Source organism: Ambystoma mexicanum, chromosome 9, assembly GCF_040938575.1.
Source record: "Ambystoma mexicanum isolate Mex_15411 chromosome 9, UKY_AmexF1_1, whole genome shotgun sequence".
Taxonomy (NCBI): Eukaryota; Metazoa; Chordata; class Amphibia; order Caudata; family Ambystomatidae; genus Ambystoma; species Ambystoma mexicanum.
The window spans coordinates 873223748-873248123 of record NC_090931.1 but is presented as its reverse complement, the minus strand read 5'-3'; the positions used below and the strand labels follow the sequence as shown (position 1 = coordinate 873248123).

The following is a 24376-nucleotide window of genomic DNA, read 5'->3' as shown; positions in this document are numbered from 1 at the left end:
AGGCTAGGGGGAAAGGACCACTTCAAATACCTTAGTTTCTTGTCTTTAGGACTTGAAAGCATCGAGCAAGGCTTCTGGGCATATTACTGCAGCCAAGCTAGTGTTGAGACTGTCAAGCTGTGCTTTCCCCAATGGCGAATCAGCGTTGAGACTATTTGAGGTGAGGGCTCTGAGTAGATTAAGCCAGTGTCCCAGATGGTTTGAGTTGATGGCAACCAGTGAGTCAAGTCAACAGTCGAGTCGGCTTCGAGACAATACTTCTGCTGGGTTGAGTTAGCATTTAAGAAAGGTTGAATTGATGGCATTGCAGTCAGGTCAAGACAATGCTTCTATTTGATTGTGTAGGAGGTCAAGATGCGGCGAGGAGGCTGCTTCCACAGTCTAGTCGAAGTAAGACACTTGGCTTCAATGAGGCGAGTCAGCAATGAAATGACTTGAAAAGCAGTTTGAAGCATTTGACAAAGGCAGGCTTGAAGTGAGTTGAGCTGGCTTTAAAAGTGTCTTGAGGCTTAAAATGGGCTTTGGACTGCTTCTGGGCTTCTGAGCTGCTTGAAGACCCAGTCCAGGGTTTTCAGAAGTAAAGTGAGTCCTTTATTCTGCACTTCTACACCTAGAGTGAACTGGTTCCTGTGTTCAAGCAGCAGACAGGCCTTGGTCCACAGAAGTCATTCCAAACATTCCCTTGAGGTGGTTTAAGAAGAAGCGCTTGCCTCTTCCTTGGGGCTCTGTCTTCACCTCTATGTGCGAGGACTCTGAAGCAGGCTGTTCCCCCAACAGAGTTCCAGGTGAATCCTTCTCCAACAATTGCCCAGAGATGAATCAAGTAAGGGGATGTTCTCCCTTACATAGGCAAAACAATGCCACAGCGGATTGGTCCATAACAAGTCTATTTTTAAGGGACCGATCCACACTGCTGCAACAAGTGTTCTTTGTCTGCTGCTCATCATAACCAGAATACTTTGTCTGCAATAAATGTGTTTGGGAGTCCTAGCAAAATTCAAGATGATGGGACTCCTCTGTGGGCTAAAGCTCTCCTGGACTACTCTAACTCCACCCCTTCCTCTCTCTTCCTACATGTCAATCTCTTCAGTAAGCAGCGCACTTGAGGTGGTTGCCTGTTGCCTGCAGGTTGAGTAAATGTGCGGTAGCACCGGGAGCATTCTTAGTGTGAGATGGAATTACCAATAAACAATCTCAGACTTGTAAAGTGGTGAACAAACAAACTGCAGTTCACACTCAGCAATATTTTGATTATACAAAGGCTTTATACTTTGATGTACGTCAGCTATGACACAATCTTACTTGGCAAACAGTAAAACCTATCGGGTGGAGGGATTAGTTAAGGGAACATATATACCTCTATATCGTTTAGGTTTTAGTAACATAATTGGCTGCTCCTTATATGGTAGGTACGCCTCGAACTACCTCTTGGTTTTTCCATCTCACATATGCTTTCTGCATCTTTAATTGTTCAATACTTGACACTTGCAAATGTTTTCTTCTTTAATTAATCTAAGAGAAATATATCATGCGTACAAAGCCTATCCTCTTTGACTCCCTTTGTGCCTTGCAATTATTCCTTGATGTGGCATCCTTGATTCCAGGCAAATAGACATTCTTTGTTCTTCGCCCAAAGCTGTTTTTCCAGCGTCTTTCAGCTCTGCAGCCTTGGTCTGTCTCTGAGGTAGTTTAACCATTTTTAACAGGAGTCCGACGTCCAACTTTTCATCATGGCCACTCTTATTGCATTATGTTTTCGTCTGCAGCAAGCTTCTATATTTCATATCTACCTTGCATTTCTGGGTATATACATGTATTGGGGAGGAAAGATAGCTCAGGGGCAACACGTTTGTCTTAGAAGCAAGACACCGCAGCACAACACAGGTTCCCATCCTGTGCTTAGAAACCAATTGCTGGTATTAAGCACATTATAAAAGAACAATTTTTGATCATCTCCTCAATGAATATGATTTCCTTGTCTCTGCATACATGTTTCTCTAATTACTTCAATGATATCTTTATTTGTCAGGTATTTACATATCGTTTCAGTGTGTCCTTGGCCCTCATTAGGACTCCGGCGGAAAACCATGGTGCTATTAGCACCATGGTCGATGCCAGAGTCCGCTATGGCGGAATGGGGAATTACCACCCCATTCCAAGGTTGGCGGGGCAGTAATTCCCCATGCCACCATGGCCCTTCACATTCCCATTTTTGCCCCATAGGGCATAATGGGAATGGGGAAGGCGGTAAGGACGGTACCGCAAATTGCCGTACCGTACTTACCTCGAGAGTCCCTTTGTGGGCCCCTACTTTAACAGCTGGTCTAGACCAGCCGTTAAGGTCGGGTCCCGCAAAGGGACCTCGTAGTAAGGCGTTAAGGGTTTAACGGCGCCGATCCCGTCATACTTAAGCACGTTGAGTGCTAGACTGGCACAACACCGAGGCAGGACCTTCGTGTGGGGGGGAGACTTCAACTGCGTCATGGACTTAAGCAAGGACAGATCGCGCCCTCCTCCTCAGCCAAGCAATCCCGCATCCACCTCCTTGACGGAAACACTCGACCAGCTCAACCTGGTAGACATCTGGAGAGTGCAACATCCAGAGGCCAGAATTTACTCACACTACTCAGCTCCACATGGCGTCCACACAAGGATCGACTACTTGTTTGTTGATAAGGAACAATCTCCACTGGCCACATCCACTGAATATTTGGGGAGATCGATCTCCGACCACTCCCCGCTCGCCATGCATTTGCAGCTGCGTGGACCCAAACCTCCAATTCCCATGTGGAGGATGCCTACAGCAGCGTTGGATGATCCAGAGTTCAGAGAGGACCTTGCTGAGAAGCTAGAGGAATATGTCGAAATCAATAAGGGATCGGTGGCTACCTGGTCCACACTGTGGGAGGCCATGAAGGTGGTTACCAGGGGAGAAATCATTTCAAGAGCGGGTGGAACCCGCAGACAACTACAGTCCTCTCTTGAGGCCCAGGAAATAGAGATCGCAAGACTAGAGTCCGCCCCTGACATTTCCCCAGAGTCCGAGAAGATCCTTAAAACAGCCCGTATAAAATGTCAGGAATCATGGGTCAGACTGGAGAAATTTGACTTCGCAACACATACCGCCAGATCCCACAGCGAGTCTGACAAACCCGGCAGATTGCTCGCCTGGCTCTGCAAGCGGGAACACCCCAAACACCTGCCAACGGAGATAAAGGACGAAAAAGGAGTAACACACAAGACGCAGATGGAGATTAACGAGACTTTTGCTAAGTTCTACTCCAAATTGTATGCCCACGAGTCCCAGGTGCCCGCCGCAGAATTAATCGAAACATTGGAGGAGATAGGCCTCCCTCAAATCTCCAGCGAGCAGAGGGAGGAACTGGACTCGGAAATCACTTCCGAAGATGTGACAGCGGCCTCGCTAATGGCAAAGCCCCCGGCAGTGATGGTCTCCCGCCCGAATTCTACAAGACCTACGAACCCATTCTCACCCCCATCCTGCATGAAGTTTATCAAGAAGCCTACACAAATGGCATCCTGCCCAACACCATGAAAGAGACCATAATTATTCCAATGCTCAAGCCGCACAAGTCACCCACCGATTGCGATTCTTATCGACCTTTGGCCATGCTGAATTACGACAGCAAGATCCTCACTTCTATATTAGCCAACAGACTCGCCAGAGTGGTAGGATCCATAATTCACGAAGATCAAAATGGATTCGTCCCAGGACGCAACACCACGGCCAACCTCAGGAGACTACAACACATCATGGCCGAAACCCACGACCGAGAGGAGGACCTGGCGATACTGTCACTTGATGCCATCAAGGCCTTCGACTCTATCTATTGGGAGTGGCTTGTGGAGGTTTTGAGGGGCTTCGGCTTTGGTGCGGGCTTCATCAGATGGATCCAGGTACTTTATAATTCGCCAATGGCAAGGGTTAAAACAGGCAGAATTGTCTCGGGATCCTGGGCAATACAAAGGGGCACGAGACAGGGGTGCCCACTCTCGCCCATGCTGTATATATTGGGCCTAGAACCAATAGCCATATACTTTCGCCAACAGTTTTTTGATGCAGGCATTAAGGTGGGCAACGTTTACAACATAATTTCATTATACGCGGATGATGTACTTCTCTACTTGAGGAACCCTGAGCTCAACGCACCCACAACGCTAGAAGTTCTCGACAATTATGCAAAGTACTCAGGGATACGATTCAGCAGACACAAATCAACTGCATTCCCCCTAGCTAGCCTGAGGGGCATTGCAGTAGACAACCTCCCGCCTATCGGAATACAGTGGCAACCCGACAAGTTCCGGTACCTGGGAATCAATGTGGGTCACACCCCGCTACTCACACACGAACATAACACTATAGCAGCAGTCACCGGCCTTCGGCGTTCAATCAAATTTTGGTCCAAACTACCACTGTCAATGGTGGGTAGAGCGGCGATTGCCAAAATGATAATCCTTCCTCGATTCCTGTACTTCTTTGCCAATATTTGCCACTACGTTCGCCCGCCTTTCTTCAAGACACTAGAGGCCATCATCAAGGACTTCTTGTGGGGTCCGCGCAGACACAAGCTCACACTGGCCACGCTGTCTCTCCCACATAAGGAAGGCGGAATAAAACTCCCAGACCTTCACCTTTACTACTTGGCGGCCCAGCTCAGTCACATTACGAAGTGGCTGTCTGATGACACATCGGCCGAACTGGAACTACTCAGGCAGTCTTCCACAAACTTAATCCCCAAAGAAACTCTATGGTTTCCCCCTCGGCTACCTCCCGAAACTCCGCTGATTGTCAAGCTGGGCAGGCAGATATGGGCCAGGGCCTGTCACATAAGGCAAGTGAAACATCCGTACTCACCGGATAACCCCATATTGGTGGATGTGTGCAAGTCGGAGGCGGAACTTCCCACACCCAGGAGATGGGAGGAAGCAGGCATATATACATGGGGAGACATGTTCACTGATGGGGAATTCAGGGACTTCGAGTCGTTACAGAACATTGAAGGACTATCCAAGGGCCAGTTCCTCTGGTACCACAGGATCAAACGGATCGCTAAGAAGCAGTGGAACAGCTGGCCGGAAGAGCCCACCCCAGACCCACTGCTACAGGAAATGCACGACCTCTCAGATGGATGGAGACCAGTTTCCAGACTTTACAACAGACTCATAGACAAGCCTAACCCCAAAGGTCAGGCACTGAAGGCGAAATGGGAGGCAGATCTTGAATCACCACTTACTGACAAGGAATGGGAGAGAGCACTGATCTACCCCAAGAAAGTGTCCCGGAATTCCAGATTCGGACAAATACAGCTGAATGTCCTTTACCGGACATATATGACTCCCCACAGGATTGCCTCATTCAACCCGAAAATACCCCCGACGTGCCCATGGTGCGGAAATGACAAGGCAGACATGATCCACATGTTCTGGTCCTGCATCAAAGTGAAATCACTCTGGTTCAAAGCCAAACAATCCTGCGCAGAAGCTGGCATGGTAAGATACGACTGGACGCCCGGAGAGTGCCTACTAGGTATATATCCTAGACCGGGCAAATTTAAACATTTGGTGAAACTAATGGACATCTCATGCATTTTGGTCAAGAGAACAATAGCGATGGCCTGGAAGACTCCAGCGGGCCCCAGCCATGCTCGGTGGCTGAGCGAACTGGCGAGATGGACGATTGCTGAAACCAGGGCCTGGCAAAACGGGATCACAACCAGCGGAGAAGCCACAAGTGGAACCCTGGACTCCTGGAAAGCCCTCCTGAGTGACATGAGCTTCAAGGCAGACTATAAGCCTCCCTGAGGGACTGTAGCGTCCTACAACACCCGATTTTTCATACTGATACAGAGAAGGAATTACCCGAATCTGTTCCCCTCGCTTCCTGTAACATCGGAACTATAATTTTTACTTGCCACCAAACATCTCATAATTAACGCTACATGTAGACTGCTGTTGTTTTGGTTGTTCTCACGTTACTTTTTTTGTTGTATTGTTTCTTTATTACCACACTTGTAAGTTTGTAATGTTTCTCACTTTCTTGAAAAAACCAATAAAATACTTTACAAAAAAAAAAGGGTTTAACGGCGCCGACACCTTTTACGGCGCCGTTAACCCCTTAACGCCAGGGCCCTAATGAGGGCCCTTGTGTCTTCTCTTCACTTTGTTCTGATTTCTCTTATAACTCTGCTGTGTCCAATGGTGTATGTAGATATCCTTCCACCACGTCAGTGCAAGGGTACATTCGATACGGTTGTCTGAGTGCATAATGCCTTTTGTATCTTCGATGCAGTATAGGGACGATACCTGGTGTCACACACACTGCTCTCTTGCTGCTATTCCAGTATGACAGAGGTGAGGGGGCGAGCGCTAGAGGTGACATGTACCTCTGCCTCTCTACAATAAGCCTTCTCATGGGATCAATGGTAGGGCTTCCTGGGCAGGACACACATGGTTGTTGTGGGTACAGCCTACCCAGACCACTTAAACTCCCAGGCCTGTACTTCACTACAAAGTTATAATCTTGCAGTTTAAGACTAAGGGCCTCATTACACGGTAGGCGGTAAGGGTTTACCGGTACTGGTATTTTACCGTTACCGGTAAATCCTTACCACCTTACTACGAGGTCCCTTTGCGGGTTGGGGAATTTAACGCCTGCTTTTTGCACTGTTCATCAAGCTGACAATACAATGGCATCAAGTGCTTGGAGACCATACATTTATTTTGATTTATTTTTATATTTATATAGCGCTGTAGACCGCAGGCATCAGAGCGCTACAAACAAAACATAACCAAAAAAACAACAGAGAAGAAAATGGAATAAAAATATTCTAGCCAAGAAAATAAAACCGAAATCTAATTAACTATAAGATTTAGGTTTAAGGACCCTCTGGGCAGGTATCGCCAGATACTGAGAAAGAAAGGTAAATTGCTAGTCCCACATCCTTCCAACACACAGTCCTTATTTTCTTGGGTGACCTAATCATTTATCTCGAGTATTCGCGAGATCTTCAGGTCGGAACTTCTGACCACTCCTGGCCCAGTTCTTTGCCGAAGCCATGCCAGTACCTTGTTCCGCAGAGCTTCTCTTGGTTGATTCCCACAAGGCTTCTCAATATCTTCAATAAAAAAAATTCCTCTTGTCCATGACTAAATTCCTAGTGGTCATCTCTATGGGCACCGGCATGAAGGATTTTCTCATTCTCAGACATCTGGACATAGCCTGGGGTATACGCATTTTTGCCAGGTTGTAGACCCCTTCAAGGTCGGGTTTATCTTTAATTCCAACATCCGAACATGGGGCGTTAGACGCTAGCATTCACTTGCTTGCTTCAGATTGTAGAATATGTGAAATGGCAGTAGGAGGAGACACTGTATCAGTGACCATACCATCAGGGACATTTAGTATAGATTGTGAGTACAGGTTAGTTATTCCTAGTTGAATCTCTGTCTGGCAGCAACTATCAACTTCATTCAGATGTCGAGGTTCCCCCGACAAATATAGAAATTCTGTTTGTCAAGATCAATCCATTTTGATTGGACAGTGATCTTTAGCGCGTTTGTCGATTACGTCCATCCATTTACAAACGTCAGAAAAACTGTTACACCTGAACAGTTCTTTGGGCATGTTTTCCTTTAATTGTGACCACTGCTCAGAGGTATAGTGCGGCTGTGTGTCCTCCTCAGAAACATACAGCAGCGGCACTATAAGAGGCACAGAATTGGCCTTCAACTCCATTTCCCCCGCGAGTGATATAACAGTAAGGGAGGAATTAACACAATTTCAGGATTGTCTGACTTATATTTATTTTTTACCAACGGACACCAGGCTTCTGGAGCACACAAGTATGACATTTTGAACTAGGGGTGCTTACAGTTAAGAAGCCACCCTTTTCTGTTGAAATTTTGGGTCCAACAGCTGTGTTCAGGAAATGCACATGTGACATTTGAAACTGCCCTGTTGCCACTGTAACGCAGCTGCTGGGTGATGTCTGTAGGTGGTAACAGCAAGGAGCGAACATGTGTGCACTGTGCCTTTTGGAATGGAGCATTATGAAATGAAAGGAGCCCCTACGGGTCCCTAACGTCTATGGAAACAAGGCGAGTCATCACACACGATAGATACGCCAGACACGAGGTTGTATTCCCAAAGCTAGGGTTTATTGCAAAGCAAATGTCTCAGTTGGCCAACTCAGTCTCACGCCCCGCGACGTGTATCTCTAGACCTCGAGGGACGCAAGAGAGCGAATTACATACATCAGTTACATATATACAAAATGCATATCAAACAATCAGCTATGGCATGTTTAACACCCCCCTTTATTGGGTTTCTTTGAACTTGGTATGATGATGGATATTTTCGACAACTATGACACCTTCAAACATCTATTCTAGTAACAATTTGCAATTTGTGAGTGCGAAGGCATCTTTCAGTTGCTGAACAGAACACAGCGCTTCTGTTCTTGGAAGCGAGCTACATAAGGGGGGGAGAGTTGCATTCCAGACCTTGCTATCTATGAGGTGCTATGCGTGTCCTGGGAGCCGACACGCTCTAACGGGGCTCAGCAAAGGGGGGCCATAAGAAGAGCATAATTCAAGCCTTTAGCTGCTTTATTCTAACATATTCTACCATATAACGAGACTGGCTGGCAGCTGTGAAATGATTAAATGCCCTGCAGCTCTGCTTCAAGGCTACATTCGGGAGGGAGCCGGCATTCTTCCTGGCGCTGCCTACGTTGTGTTTCAACGAACTCTTGTTATCCTCGCGGCCCTGCGGCCTTGTCCTTTTACGTGCAGACAACAATGTTTTACAGTCGAGCAGTGTAAGCGGAAAATGTACTGCGAAGCAATAAGAACAGAAAGCAATGAGCAATGGTTAGAAAACAAAATGGCGATTCTTGTTACATCAAAATGGCCGTTCATTGGCAAACTCAAAAACCTATATTCTATCAAAAATGCTAAGGCTATAGCACCTTGACCAGATTGTTTTCTGTGACAGCCTTTGCCTACAGTTTGTATTTGTTCGCATTAAGGTATTCTGTGAGTTTGACATTTCTCACAAATCATTTGTGGTGATCTTGTTTGTTGTGCTGCCTAAAGTACAGCACCAGGACGTGGTACAGAGATTTTCGATACCCTGTTTTGCATTTCTGAGCACCACCCTCGAGCTATCTTCCTAGGATGGGAATTTGTAAGCTTCAGGATAAGAATTAAGCAATAGAACCCGAGCGTCGGGGGCATAAAAGCTTTTTTTTTTGTCCCGAAACGCTGCAGCGTTTTGGGCGCTGCTGCGTTTCGGGAGAAAAAAAAAAGAAAAAGAAAATGGCCACCGCCATGGAAAGGGAAAAGGGAGTCCGTTTTCCCTATCCATGGCGGCCATCAGGAGCGGACGCGCTGGGAACACTTGTGTTCCCAGCGCGTCCGCTCCTGAAAAAGGATCAAAAAGACGGTAAGTGGGGTTGGGAGGGCGGGAGTGGGGCGGGGGGAAGAAGAAAAAAAAAATGTATCTGCGTCCCCGGCGGGGGACGAGGGAAGCCCCCAGCCGTGTGGAGGCGCAGAGCGGGGATGGCCCCGCTCCAAGTCTCCACACAGCTGGAGGCTTCCCTCGTCCCCCGCCGGGGACGCAGGACCAAGAAGGCAAGTTGGGGGGGCGGGTGGCAGGGAGGGAAGGGAATTAAAAAAAAAAAAGAAAAAACATACCCGAGTCCCCGGGGGGGGGCGAAGACAGCCTCTCAGCCGCGGGGAGGCTCAGAGCGGGGATGGCCCGCTTCGAGCCTCCTCATTGGCTGAGGGGTTGCCACGCCCCCCGCCGGGGACAAAGGCTGTGGAATCCCGACGGAGGGATTCCCGGCCGGGTAGGGACCCTGCGAGAGCCAATCAGAATGCTTGTTACATTCAGATTGTCTCTCGCCGGGTTACTAATAGTTCTTTAGCAATGACTTGAACACCTCTGCCCGTATTACATCAATGGGAACATGCATTGACTTGTTTCGATAAAAAAAAATTTATTTCAGTTTTTATGTGGTAGATTTTTCCGCTATGTTGCAAATAGATTTGTATCACTTTTATAACATGCGTTGTAACAAAAAACTTGAATGCTTCTGTTAGGCTACTACTGTAGTTACATAGGCTAAGCTTCTTACAAAGGTTTGTTAATTACTTATGCTTCTTAGAGCACTTCTTAGACCACTGGCCCAAATAAATATTGTTTTGTGACGCTTCAGGCCCCCTGCGATTTTTCCATCCACTGATAGCACTGGCTTCAGCCTGCATTGGTTACATTTCATATCAGTGGTAAATCGCTGTATTCTGAAAACACTGGACAAAACATATTGTTTTCTTTTGCATCAATGTTGCATCTACACAGAGCATGTCCATGTAAATAACATTGTTCCAATAATGTAATCTAGACGTTATTCCTAAATCGATGCCTCATGCTTTTCAATGGGGTTGCCCCCCCAATACGCTTCTCCCTCTCACCCTCACTCCCAGTAACACGGGACATCCGCCATGCGCACACACAGTTCCACACACCACCACGACCTACCACACAAACCGCCAACATCTAAAAAAATGGCTTTGAACATTGAATTTAGATCATTGTGGAAGCTCCTGATTCCGTTCCCAGTCAATTCACCCTTCACCAGCCGGTTTCATTCCTTCGGGCAGACATCATGTGCAAAGGTGGGACAAAGCCAAGGATGTTCAAATGCTACTTTCATTGCTACAATGTATGATTTAGTACCATTTTCTTTTGTTTGTTTTTGTATTGGTCATTTATTATGTGCCTATACACATGTGTCTCAAGGCACAACAAGGCATGGGGTGGGGGTAGGGAAGAGCAATCCTTCTAGGCTTTGTATATTTGGATCATGCAAGTGCAGGTTATTTATAACATGCTTCATTCTGAGATTGGTTTCAAGCACGGATCAGGGATTCGAACCTGTGTTGTTTAGCGTGGTCTTGCTTCCAAGACCAGTGTGTTGCCACAGAGCTATCCCCCCTTCTTCATTGCTAAAGAGCGTTGTTTCTTTTCTACCTTTTTTTCTACAAAAAGTGTGGGCCCCTGTTTAATGAGACAGTGGGCCTCATTACGACCCTGGCGCTAAGGGATTACCGGTACCGGTAAGGGTACCCGTACCGGTAATCCCTTAGTGCCTGATTACGAGGTCCCTTTGCGGGTTCCCACCTTAACGGCTGGTTTTACCAGCCGTTAAGGAATGGACCCGCAAAGGGACCTTGGTGCTAATTACGGTACCGCAATTTGCTGTACTGTAATTACCGCCTTCCCCATTCCCATTGAGCCCTATGGGGCGAAAATGGGAATGGGGAAGGGCCATGGAGGAAGGGGGAATTACCGCCCCACCAACCTTGTAATGGGGTGGTAATTCCCCCTTTCTCCATGGCGGAGTCGGTGAGTTACCGGCATGGACCATGGTGCTATTAGCACCATGGTTTTCCGCCTGGGTCGTAATGAGGCCCAGTGTATCTTGGACAGGTAATATCACCAATACCTATGTCATGTCACGCAGAGCAACTAGGGGTTCATTTTGAGCCCCGCATAACAGGAAACAATAGTGTAAAAGCCTTGCGTAAGGCTTTTACACTGTTGATTCCCATCACAGCTCAATTTCCTGCATTTGTATGGTGGAGAGGAGAAGCGGAACACAACTTGCATTTCCACTGCTCCCGCATTCTCTGCCATACAAAGGGCCTCATTACACGGAAGGCAGTGAGCCATGGCGCTATTAGCGCCATGGCTCATGCCGGTAAAATACCGGCACCGCCTTGGCGGAAAGGGGATTTACCGCCCCATTCCAAGGTTGGTGGGGCGGTAAATCCCCCTTCCGCCATTGCCCTTCCCCATTCCCATTTCTGCCCCATAGGGCTCTATGGGAATGGGGAAGGCGCTAATTACGGCACCGCAATTTTGCGATGCCGTAATTAGCTCCGAGGACCCTTAGCAGGTTGGTTTTTAACGCCTGCAAAAAGCAGGCGTTAAAGCACCAACCCGCTAAGGGACCTCGTAGTAAGGCGGTAATGGTTAACTGTCACCATTACCATTAACGGTGGCCGTTAACCATTACCGCCTTCCGTGTAATGAGGCCCACAGCCTCCAGCATTTGCAGTGGCGCAAATGCTGAGGATCCCTATGGAGTCCGCCGGCTTTTTGTACCAGCTGAAAGTATGGATTCAGTCCAAACGCTGCCTGCCATGTCTACATGGCAGGCCGCATATACCCAATTTGCACAGCAAAGTACAAAAGGGGAGGGCAAAAGGTGATGGGCACGCTTGTATGCCGCTTTGTGCCCTCCCTTTTTGCACTCTGCCGTGCAAATGACGAAAGTTCGGCAACGCTGTCCTGGCTACGTCTGAGTGCAAACATACCGGGTCTCCACCGCCAAATTAAGTGGAACAATAAAAGGAGCTCCCTAGTCTTATCACAAGGCCTAGAAACTGACTCGTCTTCGATCAACAAAGTCTCAGAATTGGAGCCAGCCTGAACCCCTTAACGTTCTTGCTTCCTGCCACACTGGAAAAGCAGAATAGTGGGATGGCAAAGGCAGGAACAGACGGAAAGCTTTGCATGCACCCTATGGGATGCACCAAAGAGGCGCTGGGAGTAATTTTTACAGCTGTCAGATAGGGCATATTGTGAAGGGTGTTTGTTATATGTTGATCAAGTCCTTTCATTTTTACTTTTCTGTTGGCAAGTGTGATGTAAAATGAAAACTTTCATGTGTAATAGATCATTTCTTTTGACAAGTGGTGAGCTGTGGATATGTGGGGGTGAATGAAGGGCAGGGAATATGTGGTGGTGAATGGAGGATATTACTGATTGCTCTCTGAGCTCACTGAAGTTGTGATCGTATTGTTCCTGTGCACTGACTGGACTCTCTATTTCAGCCCCAAAACCCCAAAACATCTGGCGGAGTGGGCATGTTAAAATGCAAAGAAGGCCAGAATGGAAGATGAGTGACTGAAAGAGTGACCAGTGCACACATTTGCCCTCAGGGAGGCTAGAGAACACATAGTTAATTAATTAAGTAATATTTGATTACCCGCTAAATACTGGAGACCAGTCTCTAAGCACAAGACCCGCATTCTAACCTGTGTTTGCTCTGCATTGACTTGCTTCCAAGACAAATGCATTGCCATTAGCTATCCTCCTGGTCTGGTACCGTTTGTGACTGGGCCCTGCTTGGTTCCACCTGCTTCCTCACAGGGTCACTGCATTACCAATTGATAAGCAATTAGATGCAAGGAAACTAAGCACACCAGTAACAGAGGGAGCCTTGCATAGAGATAGGATCATAGAAAGAGAGAGAGAGAGAGATTCATTAAATAGCGAGAAGTGGGATTGGAAGTTGAAACAGTGTGAAATGCAAGGGTTTATGCAGATTATACTATACTAATACATTAACAGAAAGGTTTAGAAAAACCTCCATTTGATCACGGAAAAACATCCAGAGGATACAATTTGAAAGTAAGTATCAAGGGATTTTATTAGACCTGATACAATTTAAATATATGAGCTAAATCATGATTTAATCCGCACTTATGGCGACAATTTACATAGCAGGAAAAAACTTTTAAGAACACATCTATATAAAAAGATTATTCATTCTATTCAATCGTTCAAACATTCATCCCCTAAAAGTTTTTTCCTGCTATGTAAATTGTCGCCATAAGTGCGGATTAAATCATGATTTAGCTCATATATTTAAATTGTATCAGGTCTAATAAAATCCCTTGATACTTACATTCAAATTGTATCCTCTGGTTGTTTTTCCGTGATCAATTGTTATAGTAATACCCTAACCCAGAGCGTGGGGTCCCCTGTGTCTTTCAGAAAACTTAGAAAAACTTCCAAGCATACCTATTCTAATTTATGGTTACGTAAACATCTTAATTATCCATTATTTCTCAATTTCTGGCCCTCGGTAACTATGGTTTGTCAATTATATTGCCAAAAAATGTGATGGGTGCAAAGTTTGGAATTAATCCTAATCACTGCCAATGCTCAGGGCAGCCTTCCACATCATTGATTTTTAACCCGTCTGTGCCGTTGTAGAAGAGAACCAGCCAGATTCCAATCAGTCTGGTACTGTAACTAATGGGGGTAGTCAAGCCCCAACTGCTAGGCCACGTCCCTTCTGCAGAGAAACATGAGCAAGCCAAGATATGTTTCAGCCTTGTTGGGCCTCATCAGTGAGATGCAGCCTGACTCCCTAGGACGCTCCAAACAAGTGACCTACAACTATGCAGACCCTCTCTAACATAGGGTCACACCCTATCACCAAAAATGTGATGGATAGAATGTTTGCAATTATCCTAAATCACTGACAATGCTCTGGCACACCTCTATATTTTGACCTGAAAAACAATGGTCTAGAGGGTTGTGCAGAGCAATGGCGACAGTTATGATTAATTCAAAACCTTCCATCCATTAACTTTCTATTTTGCGATTTTCTTTATTTTACTTGATTTTTTGTTCAGCACTGGCCCTACACAGGGGGTCTCGAAGGGCCTTAGATTGTTCAAATGTGGAAAAGGTTGGAGTTGAAACAGAAGTTACAATTGACCATGATATTGACAATAGATCGCCTTAGGGAAGCTGCCGGTGAAGGCAACACTGAATGATCTCCAAAAAGCAGCCAACTTTGGTACAGCAGAAGTACCGAGAGCGGTCAGCGTTATCTTGAAAGTTTATTAAAGCAGAGCATGACGTCAGCACCCCACAGGAAAAATGTCTGCTCCAGTTATACAAATAAGGAGCCTAACTTAGAGACAATGGGCCTCATTACAAGTGTGCCGGGCCAGAAAAAATGCCAAAAATAATGCTGGTAATTTCTGGCTCCTGCATTCTTTCCGGAATGGCACACTTCAAGTATGCCGGTTGGAGCCACGAATCTCCCGGCAGGCCTGACCTGCCAGTAGCCCTACCGGCAAATATATGCCTGAATCACCGGCACTTTTACTAACAGAGCCGGTGATTCAGGCAATCCCATGGAATGGGAACTTACTGGCTCTCCGCTGCCCTAATATCGGGTGGTAGAGACAGTAAGGGCAATTTGCCAGTAACACCGGCGGGATACCGGCAAACTTAGAATGAGGGCCAATAACTCCCTGAGAGTGTCGGACGAGGGGAGAGACACTTCACTTCTGGCCAAGAGGTCCATCACAGCATAAGCCCAATGTCGAAGGCATCATCAGCATGGAATTTCCAGAACGACAAGACACCTGACGTGAATTACTTTGCCGGTGCACTAGCAAATATATAAAGCGGCAGCCTTCAGGATTTTAGTCTCAATGTGTTAAATGCGTAAAGGATTTGCATTTTATACTGGCTAAGTGTTCTCCACTGCAATACTTTACTGATGGATTCTGTTCTTTCCCTCGATAGATGGTCCTGATGGCTTTGGACGCAATTCACTATATAGAGGATCCCTGACCCAGCGAAACCCCAATGGCAAGAACAAGAAACTGGACAGAGTCTTTGCGGTAATTAATCGTCACAGATGCTGTGATTTTACTGATGGTAGACACTTCAGGGAAGAGTGAAAAAGTTAATAGAGATTTCTGGTACCTTGTTGAACAACACATTGAAAAATCATCACACGTTTTATAAAAGATATCCAACATGCTTCAAACATCTTTGGGTACATGAAATACCTTAACACTGTTCATCCCGTAAATACCTTTCGATTATATTTCAAGCAAAAAACAAAAAGCATTATTTTTGTCACATCAACATTTTTACAAATATTTCCTGTGGTGCGGAGTCCTTACTGGGCACTGTATACTAGAGGGATAGTTATAGTACGGAAATATCCCTCTTGCGTATATGGAGAGAAAAGTTTCAAATGATACATTTTAGAGCATGGGTTGAAGTCAAGCCTTCTATAGGATATGTCATCAGAGTTTGAGCAGACCACCACTATCCAGAAGGGCATGCACCAGAGAGACCAGGTGAACTTCCTGCTTTAGACTAGCACTCAGACCATTTCCACATCTCATTCACCCCATCAAAGGTGTATAGCTATGCATGCCAGCTCCGAAGAAGAATTGCAGAGATACTGCTTCTTCATACATGTTATGTAGGGCGACGTAAGTAGTTAAATCTATATATTCTGCGTGAGAGAACATAGGGTGGAGAGATAAAAGAATGCCCTGCCTGATGAAAAACTTCAGTGAAAAGTTGCAGAGATTGGATTCTAGAGCAACATATCATGAGTAGAATGATCAGGCGGAGGCTTACAAGTGACTTAAGAGGGTTCTTCTCAAATGGTACATACATGGAAGTGCCATGCACCATGAGAGGTGGGATAGCTAGGAAAGGGGTCACTGAATAAGCTCAACTAGACCACACTTATATATCCCCAGGGTCTCTCATCCCCAATATCACAACTTCTCCACTAGACATGGCCTACTCCATGTAAACCACAACTCAGAGAGCACGCTGCATCTCCTCCATTGAACAACATGTCCTCCACTAGGCTGCAGCTCCGTCACTCCGCCATTCCTCTCGCACTGTGTAACAGTGTTTGCTAGGTCACAACTCCTCCACTAGACCACACATCTTCTGTTAAGTCAACTCTCCTCTACTAGACCATAACTTCTCCACAAGACCATAAGCACTCCTCAAGTCCAAAATGCTAAACCATGACTGTTCCTCGAGCTGATGCACAAAGCTTCCCTCTTAATGTCATCTCATCCATTAGTACATCCACCACCCTAAGAGCACATCTCCACCAGATCCCCCACCTACACTAGACCGCAAGCCTCTACTAGACCACAACCTGTCCCCAACAACTTTTATACCAGTAGATCATAGTGTTTTGATTCAACAATATTCTCTTCCTTACACCATACCACAGTAGCTAAGCCCTTCCCAGTTTACAGTAAGCCAAATCAAGTCCACTATGCAACCCATTGTAGATGAGGCCACACGCAGTCCACTAGAGTATACTGCATCCAATAGATGACACCCTGCTTCTGGATCACAAAATCGCCACCTTTCTCTACCCTCTCCATGAGGCCATAGCGATATGTCAGGGGCAACGTGCTCGCCTTGAAAGCAGGATGACACGGAACAACACAGATTCGATACCCGGGTCCGTGCTTACAAACCTCTAGATATTAAGCGTGTTATAAATAACCTATCATATCATTTACAGCCCCCACCCCCTCTCTCTACAAATCGTCCTGTGAAATGCGAAATATAGGCAGGTGTTTATGATCCCAAACCAGAGTGCGCACAAAACCATTTTGCAAACAGTGCATCCTTCGGAATAAGCTCTTCAGCTAAAATCAACCCCTACATATATAGCAAACAGCAACATATTTCCAATTTTTAGAGGAAACCTATAAGGTAACACAATGATGACACGGTTGCAGCTCACGCGAAGAATCCACTGGGTGATTTGTGACTTCAAGTCATGAAGGAGTGGTGCCCAGAATTAAAATGAATAAATGCACATGGCTGTTCCTTAATAATTCCTCTATAGATTGGGTTGTTTTCCAAGTTGTGCTGTTAGCATTATTTCACGAATGAGACCAAAAGAACTGTCTGGCTGTAGTGTGGCTACATCACCTCTAGGCTTTCAGAATTGATGAGAGTCTGGTTGTCTTTGTCCAACCTGTTGTACTGTGTGATTGATTGTTCAGTGTAGTTCATCATCTTTCAATGATGTGACATGTGATTTGGTGTTTTTCTAGAAACCTGTGCTGACCAACCGATAAACTCCAAGCTCATGAAGTTGACTCCGGCCAGATGAAGAATGCCTTCGATCGTTTCCCAGTGTTTGTCACCCATACTTGAGCATACAGTGCCTTGGATTCCCTCCATCCCCATGTACTGTCCTTTAGTAGGATGATCTCATTCTACGTGGTCCCCATTGTGTTTGGTCATTGTGTAGCACTGCATCTCCCAATACAGTCCTTCAGAGAAGACATAAAAAAACACTGTGTGCCACGATTCCATGCAAAAGGCCCTCTCAGCCAGTAGTCCACTACAGAGTGCCAACAAGCCTTAGCTACATCAATGTTTTAAAATATTGTCTTGGACAATGATCACAAAGGATTGACCTGAGGGCTGATGACAGAGGATCATCATAATGGATCATCTTGAAGGTCATCTTGAAATACTACTTGAAGGATTGAATTAAAGAATCATTTTTTTTAAGGATCATTGATTTTCTATCTGTAAAAAGATGTATATGTGCCATACACACAGAATAGTCACCTACCGCTGGTAAACGCCCTTTGCAGGGCTGCACTGCAATTGAAACGTCCTCAAGAACCTTTGGTGTCATTACAGAAACTGTGCACAATTTGAGATCACTTTATTGTTTGAAACCTACTACCAGGAAATGTGAGTGTGGCGTAGGTAGTAGTGAGCGATAAAAACATAGCCAGGGGGAGAGGCCATAAAGCTGGGCAGAGATCTGGAGTATCCACCAGAAAACAACACGAGACTCAAATGACCCCCATATGTAATGAAAACCTCGAGTCAGAATCACCGTACAAGCAATTAAGAAGGTAGCAGCCTATCAATATGCTACTAGGTCAAAAGACCTTTTTCTTTTTTCGAAAAGGAAAAAAGACTAATTTAGAAAGACTGCTCTGTGACCGCAGAGAGTGACCTTTCTAAATCAAACTGTCAGCCCCTGCAAAGCACACGAGTGCGCACAGGGGTTGACATGCACGCCAGGACCTGGAAGCGGCCTCGACGGTGAACGGATATGTTTATGTGTGCGTGTGTGTTTGTGTGTGTGTTGGGTGTTCGTGTTTGTTTGTGTGCGTTATGGTGGAGGGGAGTCTTGGGAGGGCAGGGAGGCGGAAGGGGCTGAGGGAGGGAGGTTTAGCGGCGTGAAAACCCCCTATTTCGAGCAAATCCTGCAAGAGAGTGTGGGGTCGAAGAAATGTAATTTTTTCGATTTTTGTTGGCCGCCTACAATCGGCCGAAAGAAAACTGTCTTTTTGTTAGGCGACCTACAGGAAAGGAGAGGGAGGGACTTAATACAACAAAAGGCACATGGCGAGAAAAGGGCGCAATTTAGCACAACACAAGATGTGTGGAAAGGAGAGGGGGACGCCTAGCAAAACAAGGGGCACAGGGAGTGGAAAGGACGAGACTTAGCACACCATGAGGAGCGTGTAAAGGAGAGAGGGGGAGGCCTATCAAAACTAGGGCCACATGAAGTGGAAAGGATGAGACCAAGCACAGCAGGAGGCATGTGGGAAGGAGAGGGTGGGACTTAACACAACAAGAGGCACATAGCGAGTAAAGGGTGTGTTTTAGCACAACACAAGATGTGTGGAAAGAAGAGAGGGGGAGGCCTATCAAAACTAGGGGCACATGAAGTGGAAAGGATGAGACGAAGCACAGCAGGAGACATGTAGAAAGGAGAGGGAGGGACTTAACACAACAAGAGGCACATTGAGAGAAAGGGGCGTGTCTTAGCACAACACAAGATGTGTGGAAAGGAGAGAGGGGGAGGCCTACCAAAACAAGGAGCACATGAAGTGGAAAGGATGAGACCAAGCACAGCAGGAGGCATGTGGAAAGGAGAGAGAGGGACTTAACACAAGAGGCACATGGCGAGAAAAGGGTCCAACTTAGCACAACACAAGGTGTGTGAAAAGGAGAGAGGGGAGGCCTAGCAAAACAAGGAGCACAGGGAGTGGAAATGGAAAGGACGCGATCAAGCAGAGCAAGAGGCAGGTGGAAAGGAGAGGGAGAAACATAACACAACAAGAGGCACGTGGTGAGAAAAGGATGTGTCTTTGCTCAAAACGAGGCGTGTGGAAACGAGGGAGGGGGAGGATTAGAACAAAAAGAGACACATTTAGAGGAAAGGACATGACTTAGAAAAACAAGAGGCATATAGACTGGATAGGGAGAGTTTGCTCATAGCAAGAGACACATGGGGAGGAAAGGATGAGACTGAACACAACAGTAGGATGTGGCAAGAACATGGTTTGAAGCTTACATTTAGAGAAGGGATGTTTAGTGGTGGGGGAAAGAACAAATGAAGTAGAACAACTGAATATTGTGGGAAGGGAAAATATTTAGAAAACGGTAGGCCACTGTAGAGAATGGCTGAGAAATAGAAACTATGGAGAAGGAGAAGTGAGAATGACCTCCTCATCAGACGGAATTCCCCTGTGGAGAGTCCAACGTCCTTCAAATGATGATAGGAAAGAGTGTAAATGATTCTAAGGGCAGGACAAGAAGAACTTGGGGGGCTGAAGATGAATGAAGATCCACACAATGTAAAAGAGGGGACATAGAAATAGGACAGTGAGCAGTAGAATGAGCGATACAATGGGGGAGACTAAGGTGGGTATACAAAAAAGACAAGGTGAAAGCAGTTATTTTCAGAATTGGAATGAGAATTTCAGGCAAGCTATACTTAGAGAAATAAGCACTGTGAGAAGAGAGAAGGAGCTAGAGTCTCATGGAAACAAACACTGTTTATGGCGAAATTACAAGAAACAGAGTCCATGGGAGTGGTCAGAGAAGAAGAGATACAGGGATAAAGAACCCTGGGTAGAACAGACGGTATTTAGAGAAACAATATCTGGGAGTACAAGCGAGAGGGTTTGAGAAAAAGAGGAAAAGAAAACAAAGTGAAATTCAAGAAATAATGAGGGAAAATGAATCCGTGAGGAGTGAAGTGAAAGAGAGGAAAACAGAAACCACACACATCGAGGAAGAGATGCAATGTCCAGCCAAATCCACAGTGCTAGGGGGAGAGAGAACAAGAGAGAACTAGAAACGGAGAGATAGTGATGTACTTAGGGAAACTGGAACTGAGTGGAATTAGACATGAGAGAGATAGCAAAGACAGGTGCTAAGTGAGAAGAGGTTGAATGAAGGATAGTGGGAGAGAGAGAGAGAGAGAGGTATGAGAAAAAAGCACGTGCTATAAAGTAAACAATAGAGGCTTAGGAAAATATTAATACATTGTGTCCTCATATCGTGCTTCATGCCAATTCCTACAGCTTCCAAGCTCTGTATTAACAGGTGTTAGTATTACCTCATCTACATGATACTGGTAAATTATAACTATAGAAAGTCAGGTCTGCAAGAGATACTTAAGGAGACAAATCCTGCGGCGTTGAGTGAGGGAGGGTGAAAGATAAGGATCAAGAGAGCTGTTGAGTAAGTCTAGGTTTAGGGAGTTCTAAAACAGACAACTAAGCATGAGCAGTAGGGACACAAGGGGGCCTCATTACGACCCTGGCGGTACGGGGTAAACGGCGCCGTAAAAGGTGCCGGCGCCGTTTACCCCGTACCGCCTCATAACGAGGTCCCCTCGCGGGACCCAGGAAGCAACCACGCCTGGTCAAACCAGGCGTGCTTACCGGGTCCCGCGAGGGGAAAAGGGAGCAAACAACGGGCCAACTTGTAATGGCCGTTGTTTGCTCCCTCTCCCATTCCCATTCAGCCGTATGGGGGCTGAAATGGGAATGGGGAAGGACCAGGTCCGGGTCCTTGGAGGGAGGAATTACCTGGCCTTCTGAACTCGGAATGGCCCGGTTATTCCTCATTCTGAGGACCCGGACCTGAACGCGATTTCTGCGGCAGCCATGCCGCCAATAGCAGCTTGCTACCGCCGAGGTCGTAATGAGGCCCAAGGACTTACTCCATCGACAGTCTAAGGAAATTGAAAGAGACTTTTGAGCAGATTCACAAAAATGACCTCAGATGGAATAAGTGCAGAGGATATGCTTTTTCATTTGCGCTCATTGTTTACAGGGCACCTTGTTCTCAGTGGTGGCCTGTGAATTAGAGGGCGGGGGGGGGGCAAGACCGCACTGGCCAACCCCCTTTTTGACTAGCTCCCACAAACCATAAGGTTGCTGGGACCGCATTTCAAAGAGATCAGCCTGTCACTGTGAAGCATGAGAAGAAAAACAGTTTCTACCCCTTGTTGAGGGCTAGAAATGCAAGTGGGACAGCAGCATTATGAACGGCTGCTTTCACACTTAAAAAATAAAATACATGACTGGGTCGGGCAAGAGGAAAGGAGTGAAAAAGGGCATCTGAATGTGTGCATCTAAGACGTGCACATTCTGATGCCCTTTGTGTATTCGGATGCACCTTTTTGTGGCTCAAGTGATGAGATGCCCTATCATCAATTGTGCACACAAAGTTTTAAGCGTTTGGCCCTTTATGTGCAGTAGAGCAGTAGAGACAGACTGTTAGAAAGAAAAGCCACGCAGAATTGATTGTGAGAGAGAATTAGTCGTATTCCACTACTAGTTCTTCCCAGCACCATGTTTTATGATCTGATACCTTAAGGTTTATTCCAACTTTAAAGAGCCCTCTTAAAAACTGAAATGCATAATATTACACACAACTGATGAAAAAGCAAAAGCTTCATTCGGGCAACAGAGAGCCCTATGATATCTTGGGGGCGTGGCCTTCAAGGCCATTATTTAGGCTAATCATTTCCAGAACCTTGGTTGAGTCGAAAGCCGGGTCGTACCTCCGCTGCAACCCTTGCGTGCCCAGTGATCGCTCACTCTGTGTTCCCCGAGTAAGGGATGTGTATATAGGAGAGATCCTGGTCCAGGCACCTGGATCGGGAGAGCGACATGGTTTTAGTGGAACAAAATACAATATGGACAGCGAAGAAGACCGGGCGATATATGCCAGAGACTGGATAGACACCTGTCACCCTGAAGTACTAGGGTGTAGGATGGCACCCCCCAAACGGTCATATCATCGAACGAAACCCCAAAAAGAAGGCTGCTGCGCCTCTTCAAGACCCTATCAATATGCGGATCACTCTGGATCCTAATCGGTTTGAGTATTCAGTGGTGTTTGCTGGCGCCCTTCGATTTACTGCCAATTCTCAATGCTTTGAATACTGTACTCCCTGCAAGACGAGCCTAACAACGTCTTCCCTCTTCCCCAAATGCCCAGAAATGCGATCCCAGTCCTCTTTAGCTTCACTTAGTACCATGTACCCCTGACCAAAACGGGGTCAATCATTCCAGCATCGCTGTGAAATGGCTTTATTGCTTACAGGAGTGAAGGAATAAGCCACACATTTTTACAGTGACCGATATGACCTACATATATCTGCCAAAGCTCCCAAATATAGTACATTTCTAGATTTCATGTGTAGCTTTTCGATATTTTTTGCTTTCACCAAGTGCCACTGTTTTGCTCAATTAAACACTATGGGCCTCATTAGGACCCAGGCGGATTTCGCGGTGCTAAATGCACCGCGAAGCACGGCGGAAAGCCGTCGATAGCGCCATGGGGGTTGGCGGATTTACCGCCCCATTCCGACCTCGGCGGAGCGGTAAATCCCCAATCCCCATTCTGCCCTTCCCCATTCCCATTCTTGCCCCATAGGGTATAATGGGAGTGGGGAAGGAGTTAATTACGCCACCGTAAAATACGGTGGCGTAATTAACAACGAGGTCCCGTAGCGCCATGGTTTTCTCCGCCTGGTAAAACCAGGCGGAGAAAACCTCCATGGCGCTAAGGGAACTCGTAGTACGGCGGACGGGTCCGCCGCGATTAGCGCTGGCGGAAACCCACTCCGCCTGGGTCCTAATGAGGCCCTATGCCACGTATATCATTTTTGGTGGTACTGCCTATTAAGCTAAAAGACGCTTAGCCACCACATAGCCATTCCCATTACTTGTAGCACATTATATATAGTGACGTGTGTGTGTGTCCAAAAGCTTCTTCTGCTGTGCACCTAAGCCAGCTGCAATATGTTCCCAGCCCCACTGATGTGCACCCATTTGTACAAAGTCAAAAGCTCAAACTTTTTTTTACTGTAATCTCTCTTTAATATCAATGGTTATTGTTTACAATGTAGAGTTTATTTCCGAAAATTCACATGAAAATAATTTCTATGTTAAAACCAGGAAGAGAATAAAGAGCATCTCTTACTTGTCCATGGCTCCTTGTATTTTTTAACCAAAGAAAACGGGTGTGCTTCACTCGACGCATTGCGACATTAATAGTTGGGAACTAATGTCTGTTGTGGAACTCTGAAGGGACTACCGGATGCAAGGGCAGTAGTTGACCTCAGATGCAGCTTACACATTCCCCCCCAAAAAACTTTTAATGTACCATGGCATGGGTGCCTCCGGCAGAATAGTGTGTGGCCCATGCAGGCCTCATTCTGTCGTGTCTAGTGACGAGGGCTCAATGCCAACTTCACCTATCACCCATAAGTGTCTACAGGCATCTGCTAAGGTTTTTCAAAGACATTGGGCCTCATTACGAGTACAGCGGTAACCCGCCGGTGCTACCGGTGGGTTGCTGCCGTAACAGTAACACCGGATAAGCTGCATGACCTCCCGGTGCCACCGGGAC

At 46.4% G+C, this 24376-nt stretch overlaps 1 protein-coding gene across 3 annotated transcripts in view; it reads left to right on the top strand.

Annotated features, from left to right (window-relative positions):
* Window positions 1-23950, top strand: part of MLPH (melanophilin) — a 532938-nt gene extending 508988 nt beyond the window's left edge. For all 3 annotated transcript variants that reach the window (XM_069615982.1, XM_069615981.1, XM_069615980.1), the window contains 2 exons: window positions 15425-15522; window positions 17740-23950. In XM_069615982.1, coding sequence (XP_069472083.1) covers window positions 15425-15522; window positions 17740-17763 — 122 coding nt within the window. In that variant the 3' untranslated portion in view covers window positions 17764-23950. The remainder of the gene's footprint in view (window positions 1-15424; window positions 15523-17739) is intronic.
* The last annotated feature ends 426 nt before the right edge of the window (window positions 23951-24376 follow it).